Source organism: Plasmodium chabaudi (assembly GCF_900002335.3).
Source record: "Plasmodium chabaudi chabaudi strain AS genome assembly, chromosome: 11".
Classification (NCBI taxonomy): Eukaryota; Apicomplexa; class Aconoidasida; order Haemosporida; family Plasmodiidae; genus Plasmodium; species Plasmodium chabaudi.
The window spans coordinates 1,019,485-1,044,183 of NC_030111.2; the positions used below are offsets into that span (position 1 = coordinate 1,019,485).

Sequence of the window (24,699 nt, forward strand, 5' to 3'; positions counted from 1 at the left end):
ATGTGTTTTTGATGTTATGGTTTCGTATAATATATATACATCCATATTCACATATCTATATGTATTTTTTTATTTTGTCAAATTTTTATATTTTTTACTGCAACATATGAACAAGTAAATGAAATGCTTTTCATAAATTGTTGTATAACTTTATGTTTTAAATATTCTACCTTGTCAATGTTTTTATTTTTTTTTTTAATAAAAAACAAAAAAAATATTTTGTAATTTGTTTAAAAAAACTTATACAAATATTTCTTTATTTTTAATGATTTACATATTCCTATTTTGCGATTATTAAGAACAAAAAATAAAAGGTTTTATATTAAAGGAGTTATAGGTTTGTTTGAGTATATATAATAAATGTGATTATGTTAATTTTAATTATATTTATTATTAGTAATTTTGTGTAAACTAAAAGTAATTCACATACACACATTTTTGTAATATAAACATATGGACATACAAATACGTGTAATGTGCATGGTTCATATTTGTACTAAAAAAAATAATCATGAATGCAAAATAAATGAAAAAGAGAAACATGTCTTATGAAAAATAAAAGCATATCCTCCTCATATTTTATAATTCATAATGATAAAGATCATTTTGAAAAAATATAAATTCTCTATTTACCAATGAAGACACTCTATTTGTAATTTGTTCATTGGAAGAGATATTCATTTTTTTTTTAATATATTCACATATATTCATTTGTGATGCTTTTCCTTCTACTTTTAAAAATTTAACAATAGCTGCATCGATATGTAGACTTATATCTTCATTCTCCATATTTTCTTGTGTCAATGCAGGGATATTTGTATTATCTCTATATGTTGTATCAGCATAATCTACTACTAAATGTTTTTTTTTTGATTTAAATTGTGAATTGACCTTAAATGTTTTATTTATTTCATCATAAATTAAAATTTGTGTTTCATCATTAGAGTAAATAGATTTTAAATAGCTTAATATATTATCAGTTGATATACCTGTCATATCGCTTAATTCATTTATTGTATATTCCAAGTTTTTATTAAATTGAAGTAAGCAAAGCGCTTGCATAATGGTTACAGTAATATAAATTTTTTTTTGTTTTTTTTTTTTGCAAAATGTGTCATTGTCACTTTCTGATTTATCATCATTCTTATTTGAATTATTTTTTTCAAGAAGTTGCAAAATATCAGCTTGCCATCGTGCATATTCTTTTTTTTTGGATATTCTACTAAAATTTACTTTTAATACGCATAACCCAAATAGAGGCAAAAAGGTGATATTTTTGGATTTATTATAGCGCTTATAATATTTAAGAAAATAATCATTACACATTTTTACAGATTCTGGATAGATCACACTATTTTCGAGTTTATTGTAATCCCAAATTTCATTAAAAATAATATTTACAAAATATTTTTTTTTTTTTAATAATTTTATTGAATTATGAGGCATTTCATTATAAAATCGTTTAACCAATTTTGATGTAATTTTCATATCTTTTAAAATACTTTCTATTTTTTTAGTAAATTGTTGACCACATTCTTTTTTAAGAGTTTTAAAAACTTTAATATCTAATACTATGTTAAATGAATTGTCATTTATTAATCGTTTACACATAAAAATACGATAATATTTTTCAAATTTTTCTTTGTCGCTTATATATTTAAAAAGGCTAAGTACAATAGTTACTATACTCATAATACACTTTCCAATATCTTGATACATTCTGAACAGCTTTTCACCTTTTTCTGAATGGTAATTCGTATAAATTTTATCACCATTTTCGCTATTCTCATAATCCGAATAATTATATTGGTTATTTAATTCATTCTCGTTTTCAGCCCCAGATTCTTGATCCCCCTTACTATCAGAACCTTGATCATTTTCTCTTTCTACTATTCCAACACTATCAGTATTACTTAAAAAGTGTGGATTACTAATGTTATTTCGATATATTTTATTTTTCATTTTTTCATTTTTGATTTCCTTATTTAATATATAATATTTTTTAAGCTTATTTAAACATGTGTTATACATCATCATTAAATTGTTTAGATATATGCTAAGTATAATTGGCATGTATTTTTCAGCTTGATCACCTTTATTTAAAATGTGTTCAAGCACTTCTTTCCATTTTTTTGTAAAAAAATAGGAATATCTAAATGACATAATAATAATCCTATCGATATTTAATTTAAAATTTATTAATTGTATAAATTTATCATTTAATATATTTATATTATTTCGATTATTAATTAAATTATTAATTAAATCAACACCTATAGATTCAACGGAGTTACAAAATAAATTACAGAATTCTTCAGTTATATTTAAATTTAGAGAAAATAAATATAAAATTCTTAATGAATCATATTTTTCATTAATTATACAATAATCTATATACTCTTTTTGATATAGTATATCCTTATGGTTTACTATTAAAAGTTCTTTTAACATATTTAAAATATCTATTTCTGTTTCTTCTTTTAAAAATTTGCGACATCTCATTTGTTCATGACATAAATAATTCTCTAATTCATTTGGGAAATTATATAATCGATTATCTATGGTTTTATTTTTTTCATTTATTAATAATTGATTGCTTTTTTTAACTCTATTTTTAAAGTATTCATATGTTTCGTTTTTATACACCTTTTCAAATTCTTCATACATTTCTAGAATGTCTATTATTCTTAGTACAGTAGAAAGTAGTTTCTCATTAATTTTTGTAGCATTTTCTTTACAAACGAAATTATTATCATTTTCTTTTTGATCAGAGTTAATTTCATTAGTTTTATCAATTTGGCAATTTCCATGAGAATAATTAATAAATTTATCATTACCAATTTGTTCATATTTTATATTGCCTAAATCTTTATTGTCCATATTTATAAGCATGTTTTTTGTGGTTTCATCATTATATATATTCATACATACATATTGATAAAATTTTGTTTCACAATAAATCTTATCCCATTTTAAATATTCAGAAGTACTTGATATTATAGTATTTTTTATTTTTGTAAAATCGTGAGTATACTTTTTCCATATTTCAGTAAATATATATGAAGGAGTATCAAAATTCACAGATGTTATCTTATTATACGAATTAAATGATTCTAATACATCTTCTAAATGAACTATAACTAGCGAAAAATTATTCCATATATGGACATAATAATTTAAAAAATCTTCTGTATTTTTAAATTCATTATTATTTATTTTAGTTTCTAAATCTTCAAAAAAAGCAACTGTTTTGTCTTTACATTTATTTTCAATTGTTTCACATATTAATCTATCACAGCCATAAAAAACAAAAAAATCGAATAAGTTTTTAATTATAAATATATTTTCACTATCTATCTTTAACTCTTTAAACGGTAAAAAGTCGAAACAACTTTGGATATATTCTTCAAACTTTCTTAAGCTACTCGAAAATTGCTCATTATCTATGTTAACATTTTCTATAAAAATGAAAAAAAAAAAATAATAATTCCACTACATTGTTAGAACAATTAGTATGTACATACGGAAAATGATCAGAAAATATGTTATATGTATGACTATTAATTCATAATTTTTCTATTCTTGTTATATAGCACGAAGTTCTATTGCATGAAAAATGCTACGATATGCCCCCATTCAAAATAAACACATTTTAATGCATTCCATTAATATATGGAAATAATACATGGATAGCAATTTGGCATGCTTTTATACATTTGCTTTTTCATGTATATTTTTTTAAATTCGATATGTAAGCATGTATAAGCCCAGACATATGCATAAATGTAGTCGTATTATTATAATTGTACCTTTATTTTTAACATAGAAAACTGGGAAATTTTTAAAAGCACTTGGATCCATTTATTACTTGTTGTTTTAATTAGAAATACATGAATATCTTAATTAGGCATAATTATAAATAATATATAAATTTTTTATTATCAAAAAGATGAAAAATCTGAAAAATATTGTTACTTTATATATTCATCTTAATGCTTCCATTTCATACACATAATCTTACACATGTATATATAAAGGCCATATTTATAGTTCATGAAACAAATTTTGTTTCACTCATATATAATAAACATTTGTTCTATATTTAACATATTTTCAAAAAATTATATTATTCATATAATATCAAATGAAATATGATGGTGTATTTTCTTTATTACTTGCATCTATTACAAAAAAGTAAAATAAAACGAAGATTAATGAAATTATATATATAAAGTGGATTTTCTACCAAATGTTATACAGGTATATATAAATTAAATGCTGATTTTATTAAAAGCTATTTAAGGAATAATAAAAACAATGGATATTTGTAGTTAAAAAATTAATAAATGGAAGATTATAAAAATATTTTTACAGGTTTGTAATATGGCAGCATTCTAAATATATTTATAATAGAAAAAAAAAGAAGCACATGCGTATATTTTTAATTAAATAAATATATATATGCAATTAACCGAATTGTATTTTTTTTTAAATATATGCCATCCCCTATTTTCTCAGACTTCATATTATAGTGATATGAATTATTGATACAAATATAAAATATAATATTTTAACAATACAGTATTATTATAATAGGAAGAAATACATTTTTAATAAAGTATTTTTATAATTGCTTCCTTCATTTTAAGGTGCCCCAATTTATTTGTTTGTATATACATAATACACAATATATGTATAATATAAAATATACATATATATTTTTTTTTATTCGCAAAGTGTATTTTTCCTTTTTATTTTATAATTCAATTTGCTATTCTTTCTTGCATCAGTCGATACACAATTTCATTATCCATTGTTTGACTTATTTCCCTACTTGTTTTATATATCGATTTATTTTTATTTACATTTTTTTGTATTTTTCATCTTATTTACTTTATGTTTAAATTTTGTTTTTTTCTCATATTTACAAATATACAATCTTATATAACATTAACCGAGTGTAATGCATAAAATGTTTTGGAATTTTTTTTAAGTTATATGCAATTAATTTTTATTATATTTTGTTTTTTATGAGTTTATTTTGGCCACAGTATATGAATTGTTATTTTTAACTGTACCTTTATTATTATATTTAAATGTTTGTGTCTTAATTATAATAAGGTGTAAAAAAAAGCAACATGCATATATTTTCCTTTTTTATATATTTCTCCCTTTACATATTTCCTATCATTTATATTCAATAAAAAATTGTATGAATGTAAAATTATTTATTTTAATAAAAATTAATTATATATGATTGTAGCTAACATCGATGGTGTTGCTTTAATTTATTTTATTTTCCCGTCAGTTTTTATCCAATAATTTTAAATACTTATTTGTATTTTATGTGTAAATATATTTTTTTTATCGTATTAAATATAAAAAAAACAAAAAATCGTGCACCTCACTTTTGCTAGTTATACAATATTCCCCATTTGATTAAATATTGTAAGACGAAAAAATTAAATAACATACATTTTAAATTATGTTATATTTTTTGTTCAATACCAAGATACTTTATCATTGATTTACAATTTTAATAATTACACTAAACGCTTTAGACATAATAAGGAGGCACTCAAATACAAATACACATGTATTGGTGTGTATAAGGAAATGAGATGAATAAATAAACAATCAAATTCGAAACACAAGCGACCAAAATATATAATAGATGAATTAATTTGCGCATGCGCATGTGTGTAATAGTTTTGATCTGTAGAATAGATGGAGATAAAAATAAATCTCTAAAAATATTCAAGACAATACATACTTCCATATATATATATATGCGAGATAAGCACATAAGATAATATCCAGTTAAAATACTCCAAAAAAAAATAAAGAATATGAGTGTTGAAGAAAATATACAGTTGCTTAAACTTGACGCACTGGCAAAACGCTTTGGGGAAAAAATAAATACCATAAAAGGATTATTAAAAGTAAAAAATATAAAAATAGAAGAATCCATTTTAATTAGATATATTTTATCTTATGGAGACAAAACAGATGAATTAGTTAACGCAGTTACAAGAGCTGTTGAATGGAGAAAAGCAAATATAGAGCCAATACTAAAAAGTGATAAATTACATTTTAAAAGTGATGATGTTATATTTCCGATTCGAGTTAAACCATATTATTTTTTAATACGAAAAACATTAGCAGCATGTGCCCATAAATATGCTATAGACAACCAACCTGTTGTTATTGGCCGATTAAAATTATGTAATTTTACATTTTTATTAGATAATGTTCCTGAAGATATTATAATAGACTATATTGTATATTCAAATGAACATGAATATACAATATGTAATAAACAAAGTAAAAAACACAATTCTATATGTAGAACATATAGATTTATTGATTTAAAAGGTTTTGCCCTTAGACAATTTGATAAACGATTTTTAAAAATTTTTGCAAGTACATCAAAATTATCTGAATTTCTTCACCCCCAATTGGTTTTCAATACAGTACGTATATATAATCTTTGTAATATTTTGTTATTTTACATGAATTCCATGTATTGGATATGCTTAGCATACATCATATATATAAATGTGTTGAATCTTCTTTACATATGTATTGTTTCATTTTTTTTATTCAGTACTTAATAAATGCCCCATCCTATATAAGGATAACAATTGAAACATTAAAGGCCTTTGGGATTAGTAGAAGAACCTTAAATAAGTTGAGAATACCCAAAGTGATAGACAACGTAGAATCTGCAGATTGCGAATGGTTCAATACGATAGTGGATAAAAAAGTAAGTTTTCTATAATAAATGAAAAAAAAATAAATTGATTACCTGCATGCATATATGCTTCAGGAATATTTTTTGTTATGCTTATTTATTAATATATTTTTTATTTATTTCCTTTTGAAGGATATACCGTCGTACCTCGGTGGATTGTGTAAGTGTAAAAATGGATGTATACCTGGATTCACGAATGATCAAGAATGTATGGAAGAATTCAATTTAGAGGATGTAAAAGAAGAAATAAAAAAACAACTTTCAAAAATAAGCCATTCCTAACATATCAATACAAATTCCCAAAATAGAGACAAACAATAAAAAGTTATTTTGGGATAAATATTATTGTGCCTACATAATAAATTATTTAGATTTTGTTACTTTATTTATTTGAATTTTATATTCAATTTTGTTATTTTGATTTATTTTTTGCATAAATATTAATATATACAAATTATCCGCCATTTTATAAACTTTGATTTTTTAATATGCATATTTATTTGTGAAAATGATACGATTTAAGGATATTTTTAATAATAAATTTTAACATTATTTAATTTTATTAAATATTGATTTTTAAGAAGAAAATATAATTTTGCTTTTTAATAAAAAAAAAGAATAAAAAATTAATGAACAATTTTTAAAACATGTCCATTTTCTTCTACAGGACCCCCAAATCCATATGTTGGGGTTTTTATTTCCTGGCCATTTTTGACAAATGATTTAGGCAATGCGCTCCATTCAGCGTCACCTGAATAAGATCAAAATATGTGCAAGAAATGTAAAAGCAAACCTTTAATATAAAAAATATTTAAGACTTATAATTTTTTTTCTTTTACAATCATTAGCCCATCTAGCTCTATGCTCATAATCATAATTTGAAAAGTCCATAGCTGGTGAGCATTTCCCAACATAATCCTTTAGCAAAAAAAAAAAATAATTCATGGTATATGTTTATTTCCTTATTTATTATCAAAATGAAACATTGGAGAAATGCAGTTCTTACATCAGGTGCTATGCATAAGCTATTCCCTACGAGGGTCCATTTGGATGGACACTTCCCCATAATCTTTAACTTTGGCGCTTTTGCAAAAGAAAAAATATATATTTAAATTAAAATTATTATATCAATTATTATTTGCTTATTATCTTTTTTCAAAGGTGTGTGATTTGCTATCATGTTTAATATTATATTGTCTTACAATTTATACATGGCCATTGTACTTCACATTTCCATGCGAACAGCTCTTTATCGACATCTTTACTATTCGAGAAGTCTATAGACCTACACCTACAAAATAATATAATAAAGTTTATGGGATAAAAAAATATACATATACCATATATTCATTTAAAATAATTAATAACAATATTTCAAAACTAACTGTCCTTCGTATGTTTCAGGAGGAATACAAAGACCTGTATCATACTCCGATATTTTCCATCCTTTAAGAAAAAAATTTTATGTATGTTTGAAAACTAAATATAGAAATGTATGTAATACTTATTTATGCATAAACAGTATATAGGCCTTTTTAAAACTGTGTTTCCAGCTTTTGCCATATACACATAGGTTTCATTATTTATATTTCCTTTATTAATGATTTTTTTTAAACCTAAAGGACATAAATTAGAGTAATCCCTTCGGCATTTTCCAATATACCTAAATGTGTTATAATATAAAAATAAATAATTCATTGAAGCGAATTTGAACTATGGGAAATATGGAAAAAATAAATATTTTTTTAGTATTTTGCAAACCACAATTTTTTCAATCTCTCTTGAATTATTCTGTAAATTTCTGAAAAAATATAATTATACAAACTATGTAACAATGCAAACTGGAATATTAAAAAAAATAATGTTGAAAACAATATATGGACCTTTATCCAAGATATTTTCTATTTCAGAATTTTCAAGATCAATTGTTGCTTGTTCTTCAGCCTTTAAATTAAACGATGGTGTAAAAATAAGAAAATAAAGATGAAATTAATTGATATATAAGCATTTGATATTTATCAAAAAATGATTGCTTTACGTGTCTATAATTTATGCCTTATTTATGTATATGCGAAATAATGAGTATACAGTGATATATACTTGTATACATACACACCTGTTCAAGACTTTCATGTGCTAGGTCATCAAAATCAGATTCACCTAAACCCTCGCTTTCTTCATCGTCATCATCTTCATCTTCTTTTTCATTATCGATTAGTTCATTATTAATTGCATTTAATTCTTCCATATCCCTATATTTGTTAATTAAAATTTTGTAAATATCCTTTTTACAATTTTTGGATAGGCATATATAAAAGGAAAAGTATACATATGAAAAAAATTTATTTTTCTGATTACTTTGATATGTCTTTATTCTCCTTTGTAGCGAGACTACTAAATCTGGGGGATTCATAACCATTAGACATTTTTAACCAAATTATGGAGACAAAAAAAAACAGAAAAAAAGGTGAAGCACCTTTCATTTTAAATGGGAACAAAAAGATTATGTGTTTTAAAGTTTTTATTCATAAGGTAGTGTATATATATAATTATTCATACTCACTTATGTACATACTTTATTTGTATATTAAAAACATTAACAATTCACCAATTAGTGTATAAGAAACATTGTACAATAATGTTATTACAAAATTCATTTATTTTTCGAATTTTCGTACACATATAAACTTATGTATTATTGTGGTGTACTTATTTAAATGTTCTAATATTAAAAGGGTTTATATTATGGAAAAAACGCTAAAATTGTAACATGGAAAATGTGTATATACATCAAAATATAACAACCTATATTTCCATTTAAATAATTTTATTCCTTAAATTTATAATTTTTTATATTTCCTATATTTTGTTGTTTTTTTATTATTTGTTTGAATATTTAAATATATTTAAAAAAAAATAAAATATAAATTTAGTTAGCTCTTGAAATATGATTTGCTAGCTAAGACTTAAATTCTTATGGTGCCTACACACCTACAATCGTTATTATTATCACTACATTATTACTACATTTATTATTTTTATTGATTAATGGCACAATTGAAATATTGCGCAAAAATAAAACATGAAAAAAATTATAACGATAAACAAAATGAATTTTAAAATAAAACATGTGTCAAATTATTCACTTTCATATTATATGTATGTGAAGTATAACAAAAAATAAATAAATGTGTAAAAAATTACCATTTATTAAATGAAAAATAAATGTAAAGAGAATGAAAAAACAATATCATTATCAAGATATATTAAGGTGAAATATATCGGATTTAGTTTTTTTCACCCTTAATATATTTTTATATGTCTAATATTCTCCACATATTAGGTTTAAAAAAAAAGTAATTAAACTAAATGAATGAAGAAAATGTATAACATACTAAATAAACATAAACATAGAAAAGTATAAAAGTGAATTAAAAGAAGAAATTAAATGGAATATTTATTTATATTAATTAAATAAACGGTTAAATGACAAATCATATAGAATAATAATGTTCTATGTGGTATGTAAGAGAATTGATGCTGAATAACTAAAAAAGAGAAATCAATGTAACGAAATAAAAATTAGACCAAATAATATGTTTGAAAAAATTATATAGAGTTATGCGTATTATTTTGTATTAATCACCAAACAAATTATTATAGCAACTTGTTTTTATTAAAGCAAATTAGTAAAATAATAAAAAGGTAAACAACTTTTTCGAATTATTTTCATTTTGTGTCAATTTCATTTAATTATATTTGCTTGCTCCTTTCTCTCCATATGCTTGCTTCTTGAATTACTTCGGGGCAAATAAAAATACTATCTGGAATATGAATAGTATTTGGCTCGTTATAAGAATCACATTTATTCATATAAAAGGGTTTGAAATTATTATCACTACCACTATCGATACTATTTAATTTTGTATTGCTGCTAAAAGATTCGTTAAAATCTGTACTAGAAGTGTGTGCATTGCTATAATAATATATACTATGATTTATATCCGTGCTTTTTGTTTCGTTCGACTTATTATTTTTATTTTCTTCATTATTACATACTGGAGGAACATATAGATATAATAAATTTTTAAATAATTTATCATTAATTTGAGAATCACATTTTTCAGAAAAAAAATATCTAAATGCTGTAATAAAATCTTCATTCATAAAATCAAAAGAAAAAGCTGCTTTTTTATTACACCTTTTAGCATTACTTAATAAAATATGCGAACTTGAGTTTTTATAAGAATCATTTTCGGAGTGAAATATTAAAATTGAACAACATATTGATTTTATTGAATTTATAACATGCTTTATATCAAAAGTATCTTTCAATATTCTTTTCATTAATGAACAAGGAATGCTCATATCTTCGGCGGGTAAAGGGTCGGAATGCTCGGTATAAAAAAAGGACATATTACATCGAACTATTCCGTTATAGAATTGGTAACTTGTAACATTATTATAACCATCATCTGTACTCATATTGTTTCCGTTTGTCATACTATTACTATATATATTATTTTTAGTATTTATATGCTGTGCATTTTTGTTATTAGGGGATTCTTCATTTTCCCTTCCTTTTTTACCACTACTTCGATTGTTATTTTTTGTCTTTTTTTTGTTTTTTTCTATTTTTTCACTTGATCTTTTACTATTCGGATTATAAAATTGCTGTTTAGTAACCTGCCCTTCATCGATTACAGATTCTTCATCAATTATAACTTCTTCATCGATGCTTGTATGGACATATTCATCAAATATGCCTTTATGTGTTATTTCATTATCTGCTTCGCTGTCTGCTAATATAATATCATTAGTATTATTATCATTATTATTTGGTGTGTTCGTGTTAATAATTTCAATAAATTGAGGTTTGATAAGTATTAATCCCCCCAACGTCCCATTTTCTCCATATACTTCTTCCAATCGATTGACCACCTCTATAGCTGGACTACCCAAAAATTCATAACACATTATATAAACATTACTATATGGTATTTTTAAAAAATTAAAAATAAATTTTAAAATAGTAAACGCATCATTTACGATTGACACTGATTTCTGCTCATAAATATCAAAGCTGGCACCATACCCCGAATATTCCATAGCAATTATATTTAAATTTAACTTTTTATGCAAGGCGTTTACAGTTGGAATTATCATTCCTAAGTCTTCATTAAATTTATGTAAATACAATATGATTTTATCACTTCTTGTTGATTTGTCATCATTTAAAAAAAAAAAGGCACATGGAATAGAATCAGTGCTAATAGGCTCTGAAATTTTTAAACTCCTTGGTACCCATCCTAGTAAATTTTTAAAGTCATTGCTCGTGTAGGAACTTTCTGGAAAATATACATCATTTGAGCAATTTTCTTCTTCATAAAATTTTATTTCTTCATCACTGAATTGATAGTTTGTAAACATTCCAGAAGAATTCTTTTTATTTATTAGAGATGTGAAGGTATTGTATTTTAAATCAATTAAACTAAGGCATTTTCTTGTAACTTCCTTTATCTCATTTTTCTTTTTCTTACAATTTTTTATAACGTTTTCCTTATCAAACATTTTCGCATTCTATTTGTGCAATATTTTTTAAAAGCTTTGATCAGGGTATATAATATATACAGACATGCTTGTGTATTATATATTTATGTATAATGACTGCACAGGACAAAATACATATACACACATGTAAATAAATAATAATATATATACATGCAATGAAGAAAATATACAAAGCGGAGAAGTACAAAGGTGCAAAAAATTACATTTAAAAAAGTTAAGCTATATTTAATATTTATATATAGCTAAATCTTCAGCAAAATATACATTATTTACTTATTTAAAAATATACATATACTGCTAATACATATAATGGCATCATATATAACAATCGAAAAATTTAATTATATCACTAATAAAAACACATGTGAATAAAAATGCAAATTTATATCTGAGGAAACAGGAAGCGTGGCCTTTGGACTGTATATATTAAAATTTGTTCCTCTATTTTCGTTTTTGTTTATTTTCTTTTATTATCTTACTATTTATTATATATTTTTGGAAAATAGGAAGTTTATAAATGTGTGTGTAAAATAGTAAAATATATATTTTTGTGTTAATAATCCTATGTAAATAAATTTAAAAACACAAATGGCGCATTTATTTTATACGCACAAAGCAAACAATCGATATATATTTATTTTTTTATAACGTTATTTTCCAGGAAATGAAAAATTAAAACATAATTAAGCATAGTATAAATGCTAATAAAATAAATAAAATTTTATTAATTTTTAAAGAATATAATGTACATGTGTAATTCATATATTTAACATATGTATAATAAAAAATATATGTAATCAAAAACTCTATAAACTTATAATGTTGTTTCCAAAGGTTACTATTTTTATAAAAATTTATACGTTTTTTTTTTTCATATTATATTTACTACTGGGATATTGTTTTTTTGTTTATTATTTGAGTAATTTATGGAGAAAAATATTTAATATATTAAAATAAAAATCACAGGAAGCTTAAAATAAAACTTTTATTTTTACATGTTATTGCTCGACTTTCTGTAAACAACAAAAAAAGGACCTAAAGAAAATAACCAAAATATTGTTTAAATATAAAAATTTACATAAAAATATTTTCATTTATGTAATTTTTTAAAATTCTTCATATGAACGTTTTTTTTTTTCAATTCAATAATTTTATAAAATAAATTAAAATATAAGTTATAAATTTTCAAAACTTAAAAAATCGAACAAAATGGAATCTTTGTACTATTTGGTATATTTTGTGTATGTAGACAATTATATATAAGGGATATAATGGTATTAGTTAATACGTATAATATTTATTTACTCTTATTTAATTGATTAATCAATTATTTAATTAATTTTATATGTACTTTTTTTTATGTACAAATAGCTATATAAAGGTAAAATATTTCCAAAAAAAAAAAAATATACATATAATGGCTAGATTGAAGCTGTATTTACACTAATTTTTTTTTTTTTGCAACCGATTATTTCAAATGTATAAGGATATAATGTGTCTTTATGAGAACAATGGAAATATAGTTGTTCAACCAAGTTGAGTAAAGGGAAATATATGTGAAATGGTTTAATATTTTTCCAATTTATTTTTAAAAATAGAAATAATATCCTAATGTATTATATTATATAATAACTGTCTCCCATATTTATAAAATATAATCTCTTGCACAGTGTGTGTGAATATAAATAAAATATCATAAAATTTGTATTTTTTTAAAATAAACCTCTGAACTTATTAAGAGAAATGAAATACTTTTTTGTTTCAGCCTATTTGTTTTTTTGTTGTTTTCTCTATAATAATTTTGTTCTAAATGAAAAAATTATTCCCATAAGCCCTGTATGTCTAAAAATTAAATATATAATAACTCTAATAATTGATAAACTTCATTTAGTGAAACTATGAATACTAGCCCCATTTTAACTTTCCAATAAACGCCATATTTATATTTTATTTTCTTAATTAAACATATACATTATTTGTATAGGCTGGCCGCAATAAGTTAAAAAAAATTGCAGAGCGCGATGACGATTTCAAAATAAACATACATGTAAAAAAATAATATAACATGCATAATCATAAATAAAAATGTATCTTCATTTTCGAATTATGATATTAAAATATGTAATTAATCGCCACACTGTTCTTTAATTCTACAATTAAGGCCCCGGTTGAAGATACACAAGAAGTACTTGAGTCTTTGGATTCCTTAATGAGGGTCGAAGAAATTCAAAGAAAAGTCGATGAAGAAGAATTTATGAACACTAAACAAAGATTATTAAAAGTCCACAAAAAAAGAATTCAGTATGACTATATAAATATGATAATAATGTTAATAATTGTGCAAAAAATTACAATTCACAACTTTTTATATAATTTATTTTAAAATACTACAGGGATATTCTTTCTTTAGCATTTGAACCTCTTCATGATTTGTTGCCAAATCCATTACAATACTTAATCACTAAAGGTAATTAAGAAAAGGGAAAAAATATAACAAAATTTTAATATTATTTCATGTGTTAAAATGCTTGTATTGTAATATATAATGTGTCCAAATGGAATCTTTGTGATTGTTCGCTTGTTTCACATAATATTTTTAGATGTCCATTCGTATATAAAGAGCTTGGAAGAATGATTGGAGAAAAAAAATAGGATTTCTCTTTGATAATGATTGTATGTATGCTCAATATAAACATTTGAAGCTATAAGCCCAATGAAAAGCAAAACTAGTTCACAACAAAGAGATGAACAATGTTTCTCTCTCTCGCAAAAAAATAATTTGTTTGTCTCATTATGAAATGTATAATGCGTATAAAATTTTAAAAATTTAAGTTTTATTTTTGACAGAAAATTATTTCATGATAAGAAACTATATATTGTGAAAATCTACGTATAGTTATATTTTCGTGAAATTATATATATGTTATGCCAAACTATTTTTTGGATAAGAAATATATCAATATATATGCATATAAAGAATATTTCCTTAAAAGCATCCATATAGAAGTGTGCATATTTTTTCACTAATATAAATATATTAGGTTGTTCTTTGTGAGCATAATATCCATAAATGAAATAGATTTATTAAAAAAACAAATGTGATAAAATAAATAAAAGGAAAGAAAAAATAGGATATGCTTATCGATTAATAGTTATTACTTAAAAAAATATCAACAAGTATGCTTATATAAGATATGTTTTCATCGATTTTAAAACATCTAATAATAGTGGCATATTTAGCATATTAGCTAAATTCTCCAATATTTCTAATGTTTGGACCCAATTACTTATTTCTAAACGAGGCACAAATGTTTTTCCACACTTACAAATAGCTCTTCTGTGAAATGATTTGATAGCATTACAATTATTGCACACAAGATCTTGTGCCTGTTGATGTAAAAAAAAAGGAAAATATGAATAGGCCAGTATACAGAGAAATTAAGAGAGACAATAAAAATTGCATGTATACAAATATGCTCAATAATACATTAGATGGAATGAAAAAAAAGAAATAATTTATAAAATAACTTACGTTGTATGCATCAAAAGTATCTTGGAGATGTGATAAAATTTTCGTTTCGATGAATTCATTGTCATATTTTGAATTGCAGTTTTTGCATAGCCAAATAAAAGATCGTTTTCCATTAATTTCTGCTTCTACCAAACTTGTTACAACATTCATATGATTAACTGATGAACAATTTTCACAAAATATATCTTTTAATGTTAATTCATGACATGGACTTGTCCATAAAGAATTTTTTCGGTTGTATTCACTATCATCTATCATTTCATATAGTTCATGTCTTTTTTCATGAAAAGCTTCATTAGAATTTTCATTTTCCAAATTTAGTAATTTATCATTTTGCATTAAAAAAATACAAAATTTAACAATTTCTAATCTCCAATTATTTTGTTTTTTTGCTAAATTTCCTAAAGTTGGAGGGAATAAAAATGGTGCTAAATTTAAATTATTTTCATCAATATCAGTATCATAAGGCCAATAATTTTCTATTAAATAATTTTTATATTTGATTGATTTCATAACTTTTTTATATACATTTCCTGGCATAAACCATAAATTTTTTAATTTTTCTTCAATTTTATAAGATAATACATCTATGCTTTCATTTATTAAGGAGAAAGTTTCACACACTTCTTCTAGTTCATCAAATGATTTATCATAAATATATTTTAAATTTGCTCTTTGTGCTAGATTTATTTTATCAGTAAGCTTGTCTGTTTTTAATATTATATTAAAATAGTTTTTTTCATCTTTTTGTATTTCCATATTTTCCTCATTTATTCCCAATTTTGCTTTATTTTCATAAAGTGCTAATATGTCTTGTAATGGGTTTAGTGTAATAGCGTCTAATACATATCGTAAAAATGATTCACATATAGGTGGTAGATATTCAATTATTTTTAAATTTTCATCTGTATTTTCTTCATTAGGATTATAATATTCTTTATATCTTATAAAATTATATTTATCAAATTGGCATGCAGCTATATATTCTTGTTTTATGTGAAACGGAACATTTGCATATATTGAATCATTATGTGAAAAATATGTAATTAAACTTTTTAAAATATTTCGACCTGAAATAACTGAATATTCATTAAAAGATATTACAAAATTTCTTAAATCTGCATAAATAATATTAGAATTAAATTTCTTTTTTATAATGTTAATTAAATTGTTTTGATACATTTCGGAGCACTCTAAAACTTTATTATATAATGCAACGTCATATAACAAACTAGAATTATTTGAAATCCAAGAATAAAAGGATGTAAATATTTCAGAAATACTTTCAAAAGTTTTATTAGTAGTTAATAATGATAATGAAGAAATTTTTGATATTAAATATTCTAAGCATTGGCCTAATAATTTAAAAGCAAAATTACTAAATTGTGAAACATGTGAATTATATTCTACAATATCATTAATATCATATTTATTTTTCACATAACTTTTTTTTTCATTCGTATCATCATTTTCATATTCATCAACATTGTTATTAGACATTTCTAGTCCATTATCATCTGTTGTTGAAAGATCGTCGTCATTATTTCCTTGATCCGTTTCTCGTTCAGCATTTTTTTTTTCATTTTTATTATGATCGTTATCGTTATTCATTTCTTTTTTTATTTTATTTTTCGAAAATTCGCTATTTCCATATATAAACTTATTTTTTTGGTTATATTTTTTTTCTATTTCTGTTTTAGACTCATTTTGTTGTTCTTTTTTAGTATTTGTGACAGAAACAAAATCCTTATTATTTTGGACACTGGCATATTTTGTAAAAAGTCGAACACTATTAAAAATAAGGGATTCATTGAAAAATAGATGTACAATATATCCTCTGTATATACCTTGGTTAACTATATCTACATTTTTTTTGACCAAATCATAATCACAAAAATTATTAATATTTAGGTATGGAATACCCAAATCCGAATTTCCAAAGTAAGATAACCATAAGATACCTTTTGATTTTTTTAAAAAAGAAGCATATAATGTATCATATATAAATTTATGTTTTTGATTATTTTTTTTGACATTAAGAAGGTTAAATAAAGGTATGTTTGATATTCTAGCAAAATTAATGTCTTCTTCAACTTTATGATAATTTTGATAGAATAATTCTAAAGATAAATTAAATGCATTTTCTTTGTAATTTTTTTGTGGAATATTTTGATATTTATGAGGGTTTTCAATTTTATAAAAATAACAAGGGAAATATTTATTAGTACTCCACCAACCTAGTTTGCTTCTATCAATAGTTGAACAGACATAAAAAATATATTTCTTTTTTCCTGTTAATATATTTGCACGATATTTATTTAAATATAGATCTAAATATTCTAACACCTTATAAACATTTGGATTATCTTCATAATAGATGTCAAATTTTCTATAATGATATAAAAATAGAAAATCTCTTTCAACATTTTTTATAAAAAATTCTTTATCGAATATAGTATTCATTGCTTTTTTTTTAAGTTCATCTTTTTTAAAATTTGGAATAAAGCTACTACCATTTTCAATTCCTTTCGTTGTTTCGGTATTTGCATTTTTTGAGAAGCTATTCCAATTGTTATTATCGTTGTCATAATTATTACCGCTTAATTGGGCATACATTTGCTCAAGCTTTAAAAATTTAGCAAACTGTTGATATGGGTCGAAGTCATTTTCTTCCTTTCCAATACCACTATACATAATTTTATTTCCAAAAAGAGTTTCATTTGTATCATCCTCAAATTGGTCATAAACATTTATAAATATTCTATTACATATATTATCAACAAGTGTGTGAAATATGTTAATATATATTATATGTACATCATCTAAATAATTGGTAGATATTTTTTTTCCTGGATTATTTTCTATTTTAGTAAAACAATGTGATTTAAAACATTTATTTTCATCAAATATACAATTATAATTATTTGATTCTATTTCAACTGAATTTCCATATCTACTTAGAAAGTCAAAATATAATGGAATTTTTGTTTCATATACTGATATTATGCTTTCATGATAATTAGCATTTAATGTGTTGATTATATATTTATTAAAATATTTTTCAGACATAATAAATTCATATAAATTAAATATTTTAACATTTCTTGGGAGGAAAAAATTAGCATTTGGTTTTGATTTAAATATTGTATTTTCACTATTTGTTGATAATAATTTTATTGTAATATTTTTATTACTTTTTATATCTAATGGGTTATAATTATTTATATATATATGTCTATATATTTGTAGTTTTATTTTATAAAATTTATTTGTATTTTTTAATGATACAATGGCATAGTAAATACCATCATCATCATTTGCATCTAAAACATCCTCTTTATTAAACATATCGCTCATATCATCTATTCCATCATTATTTTCATCAGAACTTGATGAATCATATTCATCGTCATGTTTAAAATATTTTAAATATGGTTTAAGTAATGTTTCTTTTTTATCATTTTTTGTTGTATTAGGATTGTTATTTGTTCGGTTTTTTTCAGTGTTATTATTTTTTCCTGAATTATTACCCTTTCCACTTTTTCTACTATTTTTTTGTTTTTCATTTGCCCGTTTTTTGCCCCCTCCGTTTTTATTTTTTTTGTATAAATAAACAATATCCATAGGATTTTGAATAATGTGCATATATTTTGGATCCAAATTCGACAAATTATTTAGTTTATAATTATGTTCATTACTTTGTGGTCCATCATCATTGAATGATAAACTTGTTTGTTGTTTTTTTTTATTTTTTTCTTCATTTTTTATTTTTCTAATTTGAGCTCTATTATTTTTCCATATTTTATTTGTAATTAAAATCCAGTTTTTAAAATTGGTTTCAAATATGTTATATAATTCAACTTGTTTTAAAGTGCTAACATTAATTTTTTGGTTATCAATTAAAATATAATTGGTGTTATTTTCTGCATGAATACCTAGAGAGTTACCTTTCTTATATTGTAAACTGCTTACAATATTATTTGTTCCATCATCATTTATTAAAATTATTTTATTTTTCTTAGATATAAAATTGTCTAACAAGCATTGTTCTAATAATCGTTTTTTTGTTTTTGTCGACCCTACATTATGTACCGATTCCTCAATAGAAAATGCACCATTTTTGTCCCCTAATTGATTTTCATCATCATACTTTTTAACTATACTACTAGAATCATTATATAACATATCGGTTCCATTATAAGGTGCAGTATCATGGGCTATATCCGTTTCTATTCCTAAATGATCCTTCTTTATATTATTACTTAGCATCTCAGGTTTTTCTTTTTTAACAAAAAATGAGGTAATTTTTTTTTGTTTTTCCTCTGAAATATTTATCTGTTTTTCTAACCAATCAGGAATTGATATGGAAGTGATTGGGTTGTTAATATTTTGTTTAATAGCGGGTATAATAACTAGCTTCAAAATTTGCACTTCTAATTTTTGTTTATAATAATCCCAATCTATAATATCTCTAACATTGACTGGGGTATTGGGGGGTAATTGGACCCCTAGCCATTTACTTAGATAAAATATTTGTGTATCTACATTTGTTTTAAAGATTTGTATTGGAATAGCTCTAAATGTGACATCAGAACCCATAGGTTTAGATGCAATGATAAACTGTGTAGACACATTATTATCTTCTATATAACTCGTATTACTTAATAATTCACTTAATCTCTTTGCTGTTGTTATACCCAAACTTTTTGCATTTGGTTGTTCTTTTACTGATTTGTTTAAAACCTTTTTAGCTAAAATTAAATCAAATAATTCATCATCATTTTCTATATCTATAGCTTTAGAATCCATTAGATTTTTCCATTTATTTGCAGTCAAAGATGCATAATAATATGATTCTTCTTTTGTTTTTCCTTTTAAGAAATTATTAAATATTTCACTTTGAAATTTTTGTATAATTCTTAATTCTCCTCTTCTTTTAATTTCAAAACCTTTTAATTCACTTATTCGATATTTATCATTAAATACAACATATCTCTTTTTTAATAAATCATCTGATTTTTCAGATGCAGGCAAAAACATACTATGCCATGGTCCATCTAATTCGAAAAATATTTCATTTTTACTTATACAATCATAATCGTTAGTTTTTTCATTATAGACTAAATATTGATGATTAGTCCATTTTTTATGCATTTCCATATTTAATATATTTGTTGGAAATTCAAAGTTCGTTTTTTTAATATTTTTATTATTTTTTATTTCATCCTCAGTCATATTTTCATATAATTTAATATTGTTTAGCTCATTCTTATCTAATATATATACATCATATATTTCAGGAAAACGTTTTGGTAACATACACCAGATACCGTCTGTATCTAATTCCATAGGTATACCAATTTTATCAATTAATTGAAAAGCATCATTTATAATTTGAGATCCAGTATATGTAACAACTGCTCCCATTTGATCTGAATACCATCTACTACTTTTTCTTTTTACATATCCATAAAAACTATTTAATATACATTTATGAGCTAATTGTAATGAATCATTTAATAATATTTTTTCATCTAATTCATGAATTTTAACATAATCTATTTTACTTTGTTTTAATAGTTCTCTCCTTTCATGTTCACATTCTTTTAATCCTCTTTTATAAACATATCTTCTGTCTCTAAATGTTTTTACTGTATCAACATAAAATGGATTTTCTCTTTGGCAAATCAAACTAGATGCATCTACTTCCTTTGCCACCTTTGTCTTTTTGAATACTTTTTGAGAGCACTCTTTTATCACCTTCATCAGTTCGTCGTGTTGCTGTTTCTCAGTTAGTTCGTTCCATCTGCAAAAAATAAATAAACGGGAATAGTGTGTGTAAACAATGGGAAGAGAAAAATAAACCGAAGAAATGCCAGCAAAATCAGGAAAAAGAACTTACGATTTCTTTTTATTAACCACGGGTTTTATCATTCCATCATTTGAAGTACTTTCTGAATCTTCATTGTTTTCCATTTTGAAGTAGGGGGCTTGGGGATAAAATAGTCGTGACTTTAAATCCTGTTTTAGAGATAAGATATGGCCATAATCAATAGGAGATATTTCAAGCTTTCTTTTCCAAGTCATTTTCTTTTGACACAAATGTCTTTGCTTATAATAAGAGCAATTAAAGCAATGGTCGTGTGTTATTATAGCATTTGGTTGTAATCTATGTGATAATATAATATTTGGATACATTGCTGCCACATCTAAATGATATATATTAGGACATGAACTTATATTTGGGTTTTGAATAAAAAATGTTAATTTTTGAATAATATCATTTTTAATACTTTCGAGATTTAAAATTTGTTTTTTATTTACATATTTTTTATCATTAATATTCAGATTTTTATTTAAATCTTTTTGAATCCAAAAATCTATAATATTATCAACATTATTTAATAAATATTTATATGTATTAGCATCTAAATGAAAATTTTCTTTCAAATCATCCCTATAAATCCCACATTTTAAACTTTGTACTTTCCCTCCAACAAATGAATCATCATAAATAAAATATTTTTTTTTATTACTAGCATCAGTAAAATATTGATTATAAATAGGTTTCGATTTATTTGGAAATAAAATATTTTTTTTATATGCTTCTGCCATTAAAAGCTGTTCACATAAAGTTCCACTACCTTGTCTTAGTACATTATCAGGATTCATAGGTATTATAGAACATAGTGCAAATAAAAAGCTGTGAATAAATTTATCATATAAATAAAATGTTGCAACAGCATCAGAAACACTATAGACAGCTAAATGCTGTGGATTATTTCTAGCAATTGGCACCATAAGTTCAGGATCTACTTCTGTTGGATTATATTTTAATTTAATTTTACAAACACTTTTTAATGTTCTAGATCCATTGGGTAAATAGGAATCTCTTTCTACCCATTTATATGCATCTATATTTAATATAAAATTACATGAACATTCTTTTTTATTGTTCATAACGAATCCAATTTCTTTTGGAATGCTTATATTATTTATTTCACATCTTCTGTATAAATATGGTATATCAAAAAAATCTCCATTATAAGTAACAAATATATGTATACGTAATAATTTTATATGTTCTATAAACCTTTTTAATAAAAAATATTCATTTTGCTCGTTAAAAATTTTAAATGTACCAGCTCCTGAATATTCATTATTAGGTTTGTATAAAAATTCTCGTATATTTTTACTCATTACATTTCGATTAACTATTAAATACCCTTGAGCATTATACATATATGATATTAAAATAATTTCATCTTTTTCTTTATCTGGAAATTTTAATTCATCTTTATAACATTCTATATCCCATGCAAGAACATTTAAGGGTGCTAATATTTCCTTTTTCAAAACTTCAAAATATATTTCTTCAGTATAAAGTTCATCTTCTAATCTTGTAACTTTATACCATAAACCACATCTTATATTTTTGTCTATACATAAACGTGTAGTATATTTTACATCATATTCATATAATTCGATTATTTCACTCATGATTTCTTCTTTACTTAAAATAATCTTTTTCATATTAACAATAATATCGTTCATATTGACTATATTATTAGAAGTTTCTAGGGTATTTCCCCCACTACTTCCATTTTCATTGTTTGTAAAATTGTTTCCTTTTTGTTTGGTATCTGTTTCTGTGTTATTATAATTGTCTTTATTTTTGTCATCATTGTTAGTAACCCCATTTATAGTGTCCTTTTCTTTATCATCTTTCCCTTGTTCATATTTTACATATGTATCATTTTTACATGAGAATTCTAACTTACTATATGATAATTCATCATCATTAAATATATGTTTATCATTATTGTCGTCTTTACTTTTTTTATTTCTTTCTATTATTTTTTCCAAAAAGCTTCTTGATCTTACTAAATTTTCGATAGTATCAAAGGATAGTTTGAAAAAAATATTATTTAAATAACTTCTTTTTTTGTTTAAATGATCAAATAAACTTATATCATCTTTTTTTACAAATTCAATTTCGACATTATATTTGCCTAGTTCCTTTTTTAAATAATTACTAACTGCTTCATAGTTGTATATATTCTTAGTTTTTAAATAAAAGTATGGTCGGTAAAATAGCGTAAGTCGCCACGTTTTGTTGTTGTCCGAAACGAAATACATATGAACACCTAAGGGGTGAGCGAACAAAATAGCATGTGCATATATATATATACATATATAATGACAAAAAATTATCATCACAGCTCGTCATGCAGAAAATAGTGCATATATTATCATAAGTGAAAAGAATGCAAAATAGGTACCTGTTTTTTTTTGCGTCTTGCTGGAATCTTTTACTAATACACTCATAGTGGTAGGGACAATATTATAAAGATATCCCTCCTTCTCACCCTTATCTATCCATGTTTTAATTTTGAATTTATCTTCTAATTTGATAAGTTTTTCATATTCATAATCAGTATTTATTTTCGAATCTTTTTCCCACCCTTTTGTCCTAGCTTGTAACGCCATTTTTTTTTTTCTGATAGCGTTTTAATTCAAAGTTTAAGTTTTAGAAAAAGAGAAAAAAAAAAATCGGTAGGATAAAAGAGTGTAATTAGGATTACTATATAATATTATTAATTACACAAAAATAATCATCCATTTTTGAAAATAGCTTATGTAAAATTTTAATAAAAAAAGTGTAATATTTATTGATCTTCCAATATTACACAATTAAAAAAATAAGTTTATACAAAAAAAATTATAAAATTATAAAGATTTATTAAAAAGGGCTAAAATATTATATAAAAAAATTAAAAGGAAAAAAAATGATGGTAAGGAGCATAGGATGTGTAATATAAAAAATATTATATGTGTTTAT

At 23.3% G+C, this 24,699-nt stretch overlaps 6 protein-coding genes across 6 annotated transcripts; 2 read left to right on the plus strand and 4 right to left on the minus strand.

Annotated features, from left to right (window-relative positions):
* Positions 1–579: 579 nt before the first annotated feature.
* PCHAS_1128100 (cullin-like protein, putative) lies at positions 580–3,861 on the minus strand (the record flags this gene model as incomplete). The annotated part of the gene is made up of 2 exons (XM_016798638.1): positions 580–3,458; positions 3,810–3,861. The coding sequence occupies 2 exons, from the start codon at positions 3,859–3,861 to the stop codon at positions 580–582; spliced, it is 2,931 nt and encodes a 976-aa protein (XP_016654019.1).
* A 1,988-nt stretch (positions 3,862–5,849) lies between these two features.
* PCHAS_1128200 (phosphatidylinositol/phosphatidylcholine transfer protein, putative) lies at positions 5,850–7,036 on the plus strand (the record flags this gene model as incomplete). The annotated part of the gene is made up of 3 exons (XM_738567.1): positions 5,850–6,473; positions 6,608–6,766; positions 6,887–7,036. 3 exons carry the CDS (start codon positions 5,850–5,852, stop codon positions 7,034–7,036), a joined length of 933 nt encoding a protein of 310 aa, XP_743660.1.
* Positions 7,037–7,380: 344 nt separating this feature from the next.
* On the minus strand, positions 7,381–9,237 carry PCHAS_1128300 (CPW-WPC family protein; the record flags this gene model as incomplete). Its single annotated transcript, XM_016798639.1, has 10 exons — positions 7,381–7,505; positions 7,594–7,672; positions 7,761–7,837; positions 7,957–8,045; positions 8,140–8,200; positions 8,371–8,417; positions 8,516–8,555; positions 8,638–8,698; positions 8,871–9,006; positions 9,113–9,237. The coding sequence occupies 10 exons, from the start codon at positions 9,235–9,237 to the stop codon at positions 7,381–7,383; spliced, it is 840 nt and encodes a 279-aa protein (XP_016654020.1).
* A 1,270-nt stretch (positions 9,238–10,507) lies between these two features.
* PCHAS_1128400 (conserved Plasmodium protein, unknown function) lies at positions 10,508–12,325 on the minus strand (the record flags this gene model as incomplete). The annotated part of the gene is made up of 1 exon (XM_736657.2): positions 10,508–12,325. One exon carries the CDS (start codon positions 12,323–12,325, stop codon positions 10,508–10,510), a length of 1,818 nt encoding a protein of 605 aa, XP_741750.2.
* Positions 12,326–14,068: 1,743 nt separating this feature from the next.
* On the plus strand, positions 14,069–14,960 carry PCHAS_1128500 (secreted ookinete protein, putative; the record flags this gene model as incomplete). Its single annotated transcript, XM_016798640.1, has 5 exons — positions 14,069–14,161; positions 14,310–14,372; positions 14,487–14,626; positions 14,719–14,792; positions 14,926–14,960. 5 exons carry the CDS (start codon positions 14,069–14,071, stop codon positions 14,958–14,960), a joined length of 405 nt encoding a protein of 134 aa, XP_016654021.1.
* A 548-nt stretch (positions 14,961–15,508) lies between these two features.
* On the minus strand, positions 15,509–24,347 carry PCHAS_1128600 (DNA polymerase epsilon catalytic subunit A, putative; the record flags this gene model as incomplete). Its single annotated transcript, XM_016798641.1, has 4 exons — positions 15,509–15,712; positions 15,858–21,663; positions 21,760–24,004; positions 24,140–24,347. The coding sequence occupies 4 exons, from the start codon at positions 24,345–24,347 to the stop codon at positions 15,509–15,511; spliced, it is 8,463 nt and encodes a 2,820-aa protein (XP_016654022.1).
* Between the last annotated feature and the right edge of the window lie 352 nt (positions 24,348–24,699).